This window comes from Anneissia japonica, unplaced genomic scaffold, assembly GCF_011630105.1.
Source record: "Anneissia japonica isolate Jap-2015-1 unplaced genomic scaffold, ASM1163010v1 scaffold106_len93372_cov127, whole genome shotgun sequence".
NCBI lineage: Eukaryota > Metazoa > Echinodermata > Crinoidea > Comatulida > Comatulidae > Anneissia > Anneissia japonica.
In genome coordinates, this window is record NW_022749788.1 from 9,410 (window position 1) to 23,704 (window position 14,295).

Consider the following 14,295-nt stretch of genomic DNA (forward strand, 5'->3'; position numbering starts at 1 on the left):
ACTCATTTTTTTTAAATGTATGTATACACACATAAGGCCTGTCTACTGTAATAACAATGGGATAAATTTACCTGACCGTTTTCAAGAAGGGAAAACCTTGAATTTTAAAGAACTTAAAAGTAATTATGACACCTGTCTCTTATACACATCTAGATGTGTATAAGAGACAGACTGTAGACAAAGGTGGGTAATTGTTAATTTGTCTAGTTATTGCATACGGTAACTCTTCCAAAGATTGATTAATTATAGGCTTGGTCTTTCGTTCGTTTTGTCTCGTCTATCGACTTTCGTAATGAGAACGCTTAAACGTTTTTCTTAAGTTGTTCATAGTTTGTTGGTGGCATTTTGTAAGGTGTTTATATATGTCAGCTAATTATAATTGGTTAATGATGTAATGACTTTCTACAGAGGCTAGAACCAGACGAATAGGTAATTACTCACTTGAATTATCAAAAAATATGGTGCCAAATGAATTCTGAAAAGTTGTCTTACGGTTTTGTATAAAACATAACTATCCATAGAAATGACGTTGATAATGAGCTGTCTCTTATACACATCTAGATGTGTATAAGAGACAGCCTCTGGGTGGCTTCTGACATCTGGTTGGTCAATTCATTTTTTGTCATTTTTTTTTTACAAACGCCATCATGTATGGAATTCCAGAGAAGGTATTGTGTTCTTGATTTCAGTGAATTTTTTTTTTCTGTTTTCAGTCATTGCTATACTGGAAGATGTTCTTCACTCCATTGTTGCAAGAATAAGGTATACTTATGGGATGGGTGTACTTGAGTTGTGGGTTTTACTGAGAGTATATGGTGCTCACTCACTGCGTTGTAAGATGTGTATAAGAGACAGGGTGTAATGAACAATTCTTATGACTTTTAAATGTATAAAACATTAAATGCTGTCTCTTATACACATCTAGATGTGTATAAGAGCAAAGGCCAAAGGTCATTGATAATATCAAATATTCGTAAAACGGACGTTTGCTGGGTGTTTACCCAAAATATTACAAATAATTCCTGAAAACCAGACTGAGACTACTTTGATGCTGTTGTTAGCATTGTTGAAGTACGTTGTTGCCAGCCAGAAGATGATAATGGTGGTACAATCATGGAGGAAAGAAAATTAGAAGGAGTTCTTTCGAGTTGGTCTCCTATCTATAATCTCTTTTAATCCCTTTAAGTCAAGAACTGGCCTATACCTACAGCACTGCGCTTATCAGCACACCCCGCGGTTTATCAGTGCTGCCAGGCTCTTTATGTACAGAGTGACGCACCGCCGTTTGCAGGGCAATTCTCCGACCTCTATCGACGAGTTTATATTCGTGTGGAGTAAATACACGAACAATATTTAAAATGTGACGTATGAATCATATATAGGCTCACTTACAGCCGTTTTCAAGGAATAACGTTACCGGCTTTTCTGAGGATTAATTTGATACCAAGAACGTCAAAATCGGTTAATAAGAAGTCATTTTTCATCCAAAAGTAAGTTTTGCGGTATTATAAAATGTTGTTTTATTGAAGTTTTTATTTTACTTATTTTGAATTATCCGCATATGTTCGCATATTGAGATTTAGTTATTTAAAAAGAGAAATATTTTTTCTTTCGATTAAGGCCATTTAGATGCCCGTGCACATTGTTGCATTTTCACGGCGCGAAGTTCTTTCTTGCCTGTTCCGAAAGCATTTGTTACCTAGCTAGGCCTAGGACAGGGGCCTAGGTTTGTTTACAGGTTAGATCAATTACGGCCTATAGGCCTAGGCCGTGTAGTATGTAGATCGTTAATAATAATCTGTACATTAATCATTAGGCATTAAAATATGATCGAGGTTTGTGTGTTTCTTTCCATTCAGTGCTTTTTTTGTATTGATTGTCCTTTTCTAGCCACCTAGGCTAGGCCTAACAGTAACATAATAACAGGTTAGCAGAAAATGGTTAAAAGACAAATTGCTCATTGTGTTCAGGGTCGTGGGTCATTGGTCTGTATTTGGACCTAATTACTATTGATTATAAAAGAACTTTTCTTATTTAGGGCCTGTGGACGTAGTATTCTAGTCCCGCTCTTATTGTGTTGCTAAGAGATGTTATTTTGCTGACCATAAATGCTTAAGATTTACAATGTTAATTATTATGTGTTTCTTTAATTTCTCTTTAAAATATAACTCCTTCTTTCTTACAGTAAACTCGTTTGTTGAACTTGGCCAAACTTTACTGGATTGCCCTAATGTTAAGTTTTTGCTGAGCGAGAAATTCAACCAAGATCCGCTGGAAAACTATTTCAGCAAACAGAGAGGGGCTGGTGGAAGATGTGAGAATCCAACTGTAGCACAGTTTGGGCACAATATGCATGCGCTATATGTTGCCTCAGACTGTGCGAAAGCTTCCAAGAGGGGCAATAGCCGAGTAATTGAAAAACAAATTAAACTAGATGACACCCCATTACCAAAAAGGAAGTGAATAAAGTACAGTACTGCATGTTGCATATTTGTAATCCATTACACAACTACTAGCAAAGAAGCCTAGGCCTAGCCTAGGCCATGGCCATGGAGGAAATGCATAGGCCGCCTAGGCTAAGTCTAGAGCCACCTAGGGTAACTTACCATTGACATTGCTGGTAATCGGCGTATCTTCAGTCAACATTCCTTCGTTATTCTCGCAATCTAGATGTATATTTTCACTCGCATCTTCCTCCTCAAAATCAAATTGTACATCTGGTAGATCATTCATGTCAAATTCTTCATCTAATAAGTCGTAATCATCACTCAAACTTGCTTCGCAATCGATCGTCGTAGCCATGTTTCAAAAACTATCAAAACACTGCGACGCGACAATCAAAACAAACTTGACATCATAATACATCTGAGCGTGCGCAAATAAGTCTTGGCCGACAGCTTTTAACTACGCATGTGCAAGCTGGTTATCGGTCATTACGTAACGTTGCGATAAAGTCGTAATTTCCTTAATTCTTATCAGAGCGGTGTGTCACTGTGTTTGTTTGATCTTAGCATAGAAGAAACTCCTTCTAATTTTCTTTCCTCCATGGTACAATACAACAAAGCTGGCTTAGATGCCTACGTTACGTAATCGTGTCCTTTTAATCCGAGCCGACTTTACCGTTAAGCAAGTTAATTTACCGTTATTCTAGTAAAGTTAGTTAAGTCACTTAACTTAAGTGACTTAATTCCTTTAACTAGCTATAATTGAGTGGTTCACGTCGAACTTTTAACTAGTTAAGTGGATGTATATCTAGATAAAAGTTCGACGTGAACCCAGCTAATGATTCCTAAATTTTATATGTTGAACAAAACTAGACGGGAAATGTCAACAAGTATGTAGAATGGCGGCCATTTTGAAAAATAAAAAATAAAAAATAAAAAAGGCCGCTTCCTCAATTAAAAAAAAAAGCCGGACGTGAAACATGTTTTTTTTTTTACTTGGCCTAATATTTTTATAATTTTTTAGGGGCGGATCCAGTAGGGGCACAGCCCGCTGTTTTGCCACTAGATTTTAAAAATTTCAATGCATATTAATGCTACGTGCTACTCACTTATCTATTCTGAACCTAACGTTGTTCCCCCAGGTTTGAAAAATTCCGGATCCGCCCCTGTTTTTGCATCCAAGTGGTTCTGTGTGGTGGCCTGTGGTCCCATGATCTGTGTGGTATTTAGTAGGACAATCGGGTCCATTTCTAGCCGATCGGGCCCTAAGAAAATCTCATCTAAAGACCATGGAAACCCCAGTCTCAAATGTTAGCTAATGCTTAGTAATCATTCTTTTTTTACTATTGTTTCTGTGTCTAATCTAGTATTCAAAACACTATTCTTCAAGTCCATATGAAAAGGTTAGGGCCTACCTTGGAGGATTTTACTTTGACTTTATCTTAAGTTCCCTTGACTGCAGAAGTCTTAAAGTTAAAGGTGTAATGAACAATTCTTATGACTTTTAAATGTATAAAACATTAAATGTATAAAACAAAGCGATTTCAGGGAGCAGATAAAGACAATCTGTATCTGTTGTTTGTAATGCGACTCATTGGGGAGGGGGACATGGTATATTGCTGAAGCTTTCCTATTAAATTTATCGCATCAAAATATTGTAATTATTATAATTAGTCCAAAATGAAAATTCATGTTACTTTGATGAGAGCAGATTAGCTCAGTTGCTAAACTGGTAATAGTCAATGTATGTGCGCTGAACCGTAGAAATTTATTTATTGTTTTGTTTTACTGGATTGCATTTTCAGTAGCATACAGTAGTACGCCTTTTCAAAATGGTCCAGTTACAAGGTACAGTAAATTAAAAGTAATTAAACTTAAAGCAAGGTAAACAAATTTAGTGGGCCCCAGGTGGACAGGATACCCTTTAATCTTTCACACTGGATATAATATGATACATTATATGTCCTACAGTCGATGTCAGAGACTCATTATGCTGTTATGTATCAACAAAACCCTTTGGTTGGGGTGATAGATCGAGGAGCATATTGGTTAGACCCCTTGCGGTCGGGGCCTTGCGGACCGCCTAATGAGAGCGCATAGGCATTGCGCCATTGCCCCATACAACGCATATTAATTTTCAATGTTCCGGGATTGATTTTTAACTGCTTCACTGTGAAAATTAGTACACAAAGTGCCTGCACTATCAAAAGAATAAATAATCATTGTTAATTTATATAATTAATGTGTACACATCTATGATAAACAACCAGATGTGGAATCAGGATTCAGTAAACAGGATAACCTGTTAAACCCTAATACTTTGTTAAATGCATTAGCCTTTTTCCAAAAGCAGTCAATTAATTACCTCCATCAAGGATGTTACATATTCACTGCCGTTGGTATGTTAGCTGGATTATGCTAAAACTAGTGAATGTATGTGTAATATTTAGTGGAGTTATATTTTTTGCATCTAGGGGAGAGTTTTTATTTATTTATGAATCAAGATTGCAGAAATTTTTAAAAATATATCTATGAAAGTATAGGTTTTACTAAACAAAATGATTATCTCAAAGTATATGTTTCACTGAGCAAAATGATTTTCTCAAAGTACAAGGTTCACTAAGTAAAATGATTTTCTTAAATAGAGAGCGAAACAGCCCAAAATGGAATGATACAAGGGCAAACAGATCTTCATCCGTCCTAAATACCTGGATGTTAAATGGCAAAGAACGTGGTTAATGTAGTGGCGTATCCAGGATTTTGAAAAGGGGGTTGCTGAATAGAAATATTACATCCACTGAACTTTACGGAAAGCGTAGAATAGGAATGTACTGTATTGTATCAATGGCTAAGACTACAGTACACCATAAATTGGTTGCTAAGGTCTTAAGTATTTATTTTTCATTAATTTATTATTATTTTGCAATGCCCAGGCTGGAATGTAATCATACTTCTTTGGTTTTTTCTAGTTATGATTAAAGATTCTCCATCGTCATGTATCAACTGGCAATCTTTCAATGAGTTCTTGCAAGAGGAGAATGAGTTGCAACAAGTCTCTCTCTTAAAGAAGGTACGGTGATTCCCTATCACATTGGCAGATTTAATTTTTGAAAATTAAAAAACAATTTGGAAAAAAGAAAATTGCATTTAAATTTCAACCTGAGAGTGCCATAACCAACTATCTAGACTAGAGTGTAATAGACATACAATTTATTACCTCAGCACCAACCATGTTGCATTGGGGCAACCCCTTACTTCTCTTTTATAAGATAGTGGAATCTAGTGTACATGAGCCAGATGTGTATGCTAGACATCCCATTTGGAATCTGTATCCAAGGCTTGGTTTTATCAACAGAATCCTGAAGAGCGGTTTGAACCAGCCAATGCTCAATGTTAAGGTTGTAGAGTGGTACCCCTGCCTCACTATGCAGCCACTCTGCTCGCCAGACCACTTGTACGAACCTCAGGCTCATTTAGTTAAAAAGACATTGAAATACTCGCCTAAAAGTTATTAAATAATAATAAATAAAACTTGGGTAATTCACTAAATTTGATTGTGAATGATCATAAATATGTTATCTAAATTATATTTTCAGTTTGGCTCTGGATTAAGAAAGCTGGTTTGTCCGGGATTTGAAGAATCGCACTTGGAAGATTTGATTGGCATTCTCGCAGACATTCATATTAATGCACAAGCTCGCTGTGTGCTTCGTAGGACCATTGTTAGGTACAGAAGGCTGGATCGAGGCAGTTCTTGTTTTTGGGGAATTTTCATATATAAAAATTGTTATCAAATTTTAGCAATACCATGAGAATTTTTTTTAGATTTATCTCTTTACTTAACGAATAGATGAATATCATGTCATCTGGTTTTAAGATCGCAGTGCTGGTGTCAGAACTTTCTTGTCAAGGAGTCTGAGGTCCCTGACAAGGTGGTCCAAAGTCCCTGACACGTGGTCAAATTTATTTGTTAGACATGTTCCTGGCCCAGTTCTGATTGGTCAGTTTTTAAGTTTGATTGACACTCCAGAAAGGTGCATAAAATATTATTGAATTTATCCTGTTTCAGTGTTCTTCAAAGCCTACCAGATACTTTGCATGGATGCATTATAAAGTCATTGCAGACTGCATTGACCAATCACATTGCCTCCTGTGACCAAAGTGACCAATCATCATGCAGAGTCAGGATAGATACTTTGCAGTCATTGATGGAGAACTTCAGTCTTGGAGAAGCCGCTCTGAAGGCAACTCTTCATCCAGGTAAAATTTTACAAGCAGTAGACTAATAATCCAAGAAAACTACTTAAGGAATAAAAGGTCTGTCCAGACTGTCAAATTTTATTTGACAACAACATGTGACATGCCTAAATTTAGTCATGATGACATCACATCATGACCATATATAGGCACATCATGACTATATACAGTTTTTGGTTTTGGAAATGATATAATATGGAGAGAGCTTTAAAATTAGGTGAATCACATGCAGTTCCTGATAATTTAGATACTGTAAGTCTCTCCAAGGAATATTCCTCTGGGTGGCTTCTGACATCTGGTTGGTCAATTCATTTTTTGTCTTTTTTTTTACAAACGCCATCATGTCTGGAATTCCAGAGAAGGTATTGTGTTCTTGATTTTAGTGAATTTTTTTTTCTGTTTTCAGTCATTGCTATACTGGAAGATGTTCTTCACTCCATTGTTGCAAGAATAAGGTATACTTATGGGATGAGTTGTACTTGAGTTGTGGGTTTTAGTGAGAGTATATGGTGGGCACTCACTACGTCATACAACAGTTGTATGAAAATCGTTCAATGAATCCAACTTCGCTCCCTGTGAGCGCTAGATGATGCGATGCTGTCTGCTGATTAACAGTGACAGTCTAAACCTATCATCGTTAAATACGATCTTTTGCATGTGTTGTGTCATTGCAGTCTTTATGGAATCGTGTCGGCCGACGACCGTTGGCGGCAGAGAGTGCCCGGCTTTAGTGAGTAGGTTGTCATTCAGTTATATTTTGCATCCTGTCAATCAAAATTTATGTTCACATTTTTTTATGCTTACCAGAGATAATACTGAAAAGACTGCTGTTGGACTGAGTGAAATGATGCATCATTGCCTAGCAATAGTGAAGACCACAAGAGTTTTAGTCCGTAAATGTTATTCAGAGTTACGTGATGAAGTAACCAACATTGACAGCAAGATGAGGAGCCGCATCCAAAACATAAGAAATGATGCCTGTCATATTTTAAAAGATGGTAATTAACCTATTTAATATATTTCATTATTTTGCTGTCATCATACACCAAACGTGTGCCTATTTTAAGTTGGTACAGTAATACAATGGTTCACATAACTATGCTTCATTATAAGAAGTGGGAAGTACAACATGACCTAGGTAAATTTTTAGATGAGTTTTGTTATGGGTAAGTTAAGAGCACGCTGAAGCACGTTGGTATGCATCGTAGTAAGGTTACGTCGTCAAAACATTTTGTGCATGCACAAAATTTGTTCAACGTATGCCAGCATATATGCACGTACGTCCCACATATGCGGGCCATAAGTTGTAGGTAAGTTATGTAATTGTTGACACACGTTGCTCATAATTCATAAGTTGAAATATGTCGAGATAATGTGTACCCAAAACATATTTCTTTAACCTATTAGTAACATGCATCGAACCTATGTAAATTTATATGGAACTTGCCTCCAATGTATAATGAGGTATGTAGGTGTATTTGACGGCCATCCAGCCCTGAAGTTTTCCACCCTATGTAAAGCCAATTTCATAGCCCTTCACCCACCATCTTTAACCACATGCCCATCTTTAAAATACACTCTTATTGTTTAGAATTTACCAACATTATCAACCAACTACTTTTAATTTTTCCACCACCTACCCTTTGATATCTTTTCTCAAGATGTATGTTATTTTATGATGTTCTTTTTTCAGGTCTATTTTTCGCCGATTGTCAAAATGCAGCCGGTATGATACTTATTCAAATCATGCTACTACTGGCTGATCAAAAGCTGCCCGCAAAAGAAATCGCTGATGAGCTTTGTATTGAGACACAAAAGTCAACAGTTATTATTGAGTTTCACTACCTTCCGCCACTGTCCAAGCTGTTTGTCTGCCAAGGTGTATTGGCAACTGTACCGAAAGATCAGTTGACAAGGCATCTTGTTGGTGATGTTTCTCTTTTGGAAATGATGTTTCAACAGATCTGGTGTCTAGTGAGTGTGTGAGTTTACCTCTAATAATAAATTTATTCATATAATTATATATTATGCAGCATTGCACTAAATTTAATGATCAACCATTCCTTATTTTTTACGTAATCTTGCTGGCAGATAGACAGGTGAATACATTTAACCTCCTTGGTGGAGGAAAAAATCAGATATACATTTGGATATCGGATTTGTGAAATGATTTTTTATCAACCTCAGATTAATGGAATCGTTCTCTGCTCTCTCTGTTGCCCGAGCATTTGCATTATGGACAACTTGTGCAATATCGTATGTGGAAACTGAAGTTGACGATCTCAACGCATTGAAAGCATTCACTGGTTACCAGGATATCCCACAAAAATTGTTAGAATATTCATGGACAAACTGGGATCATCCTATAGACGTAAGATTTTCTTTTTCACTTTTTATATACAGTACTAAGTCCTCTTCTCCCCTCCCCCAGGAGATTCAAGGGGATGGGGCAGTCAACCTGGGGCTCCTAAAAAATGATTTTTTTTTAAATTGGGGAAAGAAAATTAATTTAAATTGAACTCTATGAGTCTCATTTTCAGCCATCAAAAGTGCCATAATCATAAATTTTCTTACCTTAGCTTCAACTATGTTGGGCCTGAGAAAAGTCTGTGAAAGTCTTTTCCTGGGCCCCTTCTATTTCAAATTCCTGGATCCCCTACTAACCCCTTCTGCATGTACTCCTTATTTGTGATTCCTATCTCTGATCTTGTTACTACAGTACTTTGTTAATCTCTAGCTTTTCAGTTGTGTTTATATTTTTTTTTACAGTGCATGAGGCATCAAGTGAATAGTATTTTTGGAAACATTATAAAACTTCACCGAAAGTCAGCTGGATATAGTAAGTGATAAATCCATTTCATGAAGACTACAGAATCACATTATGATGCTAACAACATTGTAAACTATGATTATGATAATTAATAATTATGGTGATTATGATGAGGATGGTGATTTTAATGGTTGTGTTGGTGATTATGACGATGGTAGTTACGAAGATGATTTTGATGATGGTGGTTTTGATTAAGATAGTGTTAGTGAGAGTGATTTTTGATGAATGTGGTGGTGATAATGATTTTGATTATGGTGTTGGTGATTATGAGAATGGTGGTTGTGTTGGTGATGATGATGGTGATATTGATGATGATAATGGTGTTGGTGATTTTGATGGTGGTGGTGTTGACAGTGATGGTAGTTGGGATTAAGGTGATTATGTTGGTGCTTTGATTGTGATGTGGTGATGATGATGATTATTATTATCCAATATTACACTGTACTTGACAGAGAATACTAACTGTTGGATTCAATTTCAGGTGGGAATGCAGACTACAACGATGATGCCTTCATTTGCGATGTCTTACAAAAGATCCTTTCAAGTGACCACCATGTCCGTGGGAAATACTCATTCCTTGCCTGTATGGTAGACAACATCGGTGCAGAGTTAATTTTAAAACGGAATCCAACATTACCAACTGAACTTTACATCTGCATTATGGATCAAAATCTTTCACCTTGTGTAAGTCAGCATTCAGTGGTTTAGAGGTTAAGGTGTTTACCTTCTAATCTCAGAGTCCTGAGTTAATGCAACTTCTCTACAGAATGCTTCAATTGTATTGTATTTTTAGCGATAGAATTTTTAAACTGTGTCATTTGAGCTCAAGGGTCCTAAGTTGGAAGTCACTTCCATGAGATCTGGTTAAACAAGCTTTCTTAACGCTTCTAGTTTAATTTGCGGCACATAGTGATACCCATTGATGCTGACTTCCATTAGCTTGCTGCCTACTGGTCTCATGACCGGGTGTGCTCGTAGGGTCGCTGCACACATGAGCATCTGACCAGCTCCTTTCATGATTCTCGGTCACGGGCCACCATCTGATCCTCCGTGAAGGATTTCCAGTTCATTCAGTTATGTTTTCTGCCACTTTTTCCTCTATCTGCCTCTTCTTCTGCTGCCTGGGGTGGTAACTTTGTGGAGGCTTGTGGCGCAGCGTGTAAGGCATTGGACTTCCTGATTTCCAGGAAACTCATGAGTTACAGGAGAATGGGAACCCTTGTGAGTTAAAACACTTGACTGACAATCAATTTATAGATTTTTTTAAATCTAAATTTATTTGCAAAAAAATAAATTATTTTAACACATGTCTCACTGAAAGTTTTAACTACATACTAAATGAGTATTTATTTCAATATGATAATTTGATATTGAATGAGCAGTTAAATGTTTTTGTTTTATTTTAATTTATTAGTGCTTTATCGACTTTTCTTCACCACAAATCTTTAAGCTATACCATAAAGCTCATTGTATATATTACTATAAAAAATATTATACATGAGTTATTTATATATTTTATGCATGTTGACATCAGGTGGGCAATCTTGTTGATGTGATGGCTAAGGACCACTTAAAACAAATGATTGATAGCAGCAGTGATGATTGGCATTTCACCTGGATTGACAGCCTCCTGCATGCACTGCACACCTGTCCACCAATTCAACATAAATCATACATCATGCAGGTGAGTTCATTAATTCTGCCTTCCATAGACAGAAAGTGTTTAAGGGACCTGTAGTTTTCAACCTTAAATATTTTCTTTAAAATTATATAATAATTTATAAATTGGTATAAATTGTAGAGATGTTTAACTTCCTTCAGGCTGGCCAAAGGTTGTGCACTCTAAATAATCATGGCCTGCAATCACTAGTAAATGAACTTATGGATGATAAATTCCCAATTGGTGAGGTATGATTCTTTCTAAGTTTATGAAACAGAAACAGACCTTTATTGATTTTATTTTATTTTCAGGTGACACTTCCAAAACTTATGAAATGTAATCCTTCAAGTGTCCAGTACATTATTGAAACACTGCAGAGTAGTAAGTGGGAACACCTGGATGTCCAGGGCATAAAGTCCCCGGATGTTAAGTTATCAAAGCCTATGGTTCCCCAAATCATATCACCCCTGGATACCCAAGGCATGATGCCCCTGGATGTAAGAGAGACCGATCTTCTGAATGCTGAGAAAAAGAGACCCGAAAATGTTCAGGGCATGAGACCTCTTGATACTCAGGGCTCAAAACACATAAATGCTCAATCTTCAAAGCCCCTGGATATGCAGGGCAGCTGGCCCCTGGATGCTCAGGCCTCAAAGTCCCTGGATTATAAGGGTATGCGGCTCTGCATGCTCATGACGTGTTTAAAGACAGCTAGGGCCTCAAACATTACCATTACTGAGTTTGAAGATGATGAACAAGGTGACAAGATGTGGCATGGACTTGTTGGAAGAACAACGATCAGACAAGCTTTGTGTCACAAGAACAATCAGGTTATTTGTTATTCCATAATGTTTATCCACATTCAAAATTAACAATTTTTAAGACCATTTTTTTAGAGGGTGATCCTTCCAACATATCTTAGAAAGTTGGCTGATATTTTGCTCCCCTCTTAAATAAATGAAATAATGTGATCATCAGCCGAGACTCATGATGAGGCTCAGGGAGTGAGATTTTTTTAGTTGTGAGAAAAAATCCTGGGCTGTCACAGGATTTGAACCCAAGACCCTGGGGTTGGAAGGCAAGCATCTTTACCACCAAACTACATCTCCACTTCAATAGTGTAATACAATTTTAATAGCATACATTATATTCTGATAGCAGCCTGTCTGCATCATCTTTACATTTATTTAACAAGAAATGAAAATAATATAATTTGTTTAGGTTCGTCTAGATACGTTTGCTTTGATTTGCGATACAAAGAAAACTGCAGAAGTCTTGACTGATTGCGATTTTGATCTGATTAAATTCTTTCTACCGTACAACCTGAGCAGCCCCTTACCATCCTTTAGGCAGCAGTTGATGATGTTAATAAAAAAGGTAAATACCAGGATAAACATTACTGTTGAATTTATGTTTGTAGTATTGATAAATAACATTTAACTTGACGGTCTGTTTTGTGAATGCTTACCATGGTGAAAATTGCTTAAAATATGGCCCACTGCAATGGACTATTCAATTAATTACAAGGGAAGTGCCATGAAAAAAATTTTGTGTATAAATCCATATATTTAATAATCTGTCCTACAGTCCTGAACTTTCCAATATCTCCTTGAGTGAATTTTCTTGATGTAATGAGTTATGATGCTTTTGTATTTTCTCCTGTGACTGAGGGAATAATTTTACTTTGAGAAAAAATGTGGGACTGTGTTAAGCTCTGTCCAGATTATTAAGTTTTCTTTGACAGAAAACTGTTGTATGCCCATATATAGACATGACATGCCTATATATGGTCATGATGGGATGTCATCATGACCATATTTAGGTATGTCACATATGTTTGTCAAGTAAGATGTGATAGTCTGTACAGGGCTTGGAGCTTTGTCTACACTATCAAATTTTATGTGTAAAAAAAAATGTGATATGTCCATATATGGGTGTGATGACGTCTAATCACATATTATCAAATTGTATCAAAAAAAGTTGAACGTGTTCAACTCTTATGTTCCATCACATTTTACTTGACGCTTTTTTGATGAAATTTGATAGTGTAGACAAAGCTTTAGACTTTCACAGTGGCAACGTTATGAGGGCTGAAGCTAGGGCTTTGGGCTTCCAATTGAAAGATTGGTGGGTCATGTCAGAGACTGGTCTGACCTGTGTCCTTGTGCAAGTCGTTTTATTTAAATTTTGGGGCTCTATCTGTTCATGTGACATTTTTTTTTTTTCAGCTTCTAATAAGGCTACAAGACAGTGGCAGACTCCATTACAAGAACTCTAAGACAACAAACTGCCCCAGCCAATCAGAGGCAGCCAACAGGATACATGCATATAAGGTGAATGCATTAGCAAAATAAAATGTCAATGTCTTTATTCTTGTGTTGTCCTTATGCTCTGTCCAGATTCTCAAATTTTGTTTGACAAATAATGTTCCATACATAGTCATGAGGTGCCCATATATGGTGATGATGTGATGTCGTCATGACCATATTTAGGCATGTCACATTCTTTTGTCAAATAAAATTTGATAGTCTAGTCTAGATTGGTTTCATAGATTTGATTTATTAATTTATTCTGAGTAACCAAGTGCCTATTTAAAAATGTGAACAATTCTCCATCTTTCATTGTTTTCATTTGGCTGAACCCCTACTTTTTTAGAAGCCTCCCCCACTCCCCCCCCCCTTCTCTAATAGATCATAACACCTCTCGTTTTGCATTCAAAAATCATCAAAAGATGACAGGATTTACCATTTACATGCTGGAATGTTTCAAATCGAGTTGGCTTTGCCCTTTAACTCTGCAAAAGTTCTTCTTTTGAACCCCATCAAAGCACCTACTTGCCACAAGCCATCTGGCTCTCAGAAACCCCTTTCACCAGGAGTTCTGTTATATACCTGTACCCCGATCTACTGCTTTTTGTTAGAGAGTGTAAACTTGATTGAGCAATTTCAAAATCAATGTTAATGCTTTGTATTGCAGGGCTTTCTGGATTGGTTTGTTGAGCTGCTGTTTTCAGGATTACAGTCTGGTTCCTGTTACTCAACCAGGGTTTCATCACTCTCGGCTCTGTCAATTTTGAGCAAATTTCAGTCTGGTAGGTATATGTG

At 36.7% G+C, this 14,295-nt stretch overlaps 1 protein-coding gene across 1 annotated transcript in view; it reads left to right on the forward strand.

Moving 5' to 3' along the window:
* Positions 1-4,016: 4,016 nt before the first annotated feature.
* Positions 4,017-14,295, forward strand: part of LOC117121211 (thyroid adenoma-associated protein homolog) — a 21,178-nt gene continuing 10,899 nt past the window's right edge. Inside the window, exons 1-15 of the mRNA XM_033266336.1 lie at positions 4,017-4,292; positions 5,414-5,514; positions 6,041-6,207; positions 6,514-6,704; positions 7,108-7,156; positions 7,509-7,699; positions 8,395-8,683; positions 8,889-9,072; positions 9,471-9,540; positions 10,013-10,215; positions 11,066-11,215; positions 11,503-12,021; positions 12,413-12,568; positions 13,420-13,524; positions 14,168-14,282. Coding sequence (XP_033122227.1) covers positions 4,277-4,292; positions 5,414-5,514; positions 6,041-6,207; positions 6,514-6,704; positions 7,108-7,156; positions 7,509-7,699; positions 8,395-8,683; positions 8,889-9,072; positions 9,471-9,540; positions 10,013-10,215; positions 11,066-11,215; positions 11,503-12,021; positions 12,413-12,568; positions 13,420-13,524; positions 14,168-14,282 — 2,506 coding nt within the window. The 5' untranslated portion in view covers positions 4,017-4,276. The remainder of the gene's footprint in view (positions 4,293-5,413; positions 5,515-6,040; positions 6,208-6,513; positions 6,705-7,107; positions 7,157-7,508; positions 7,700-8,394; positions 8,684-8,888; positions 9,073-9,470; positions 9,541-10,012; positions 10,216-11,065; positions 11,216-11,502; positions 12,022-12,412; positions 12,569-13,419; positions 13,525-14,167; positions 14,283-14,295) is intronic.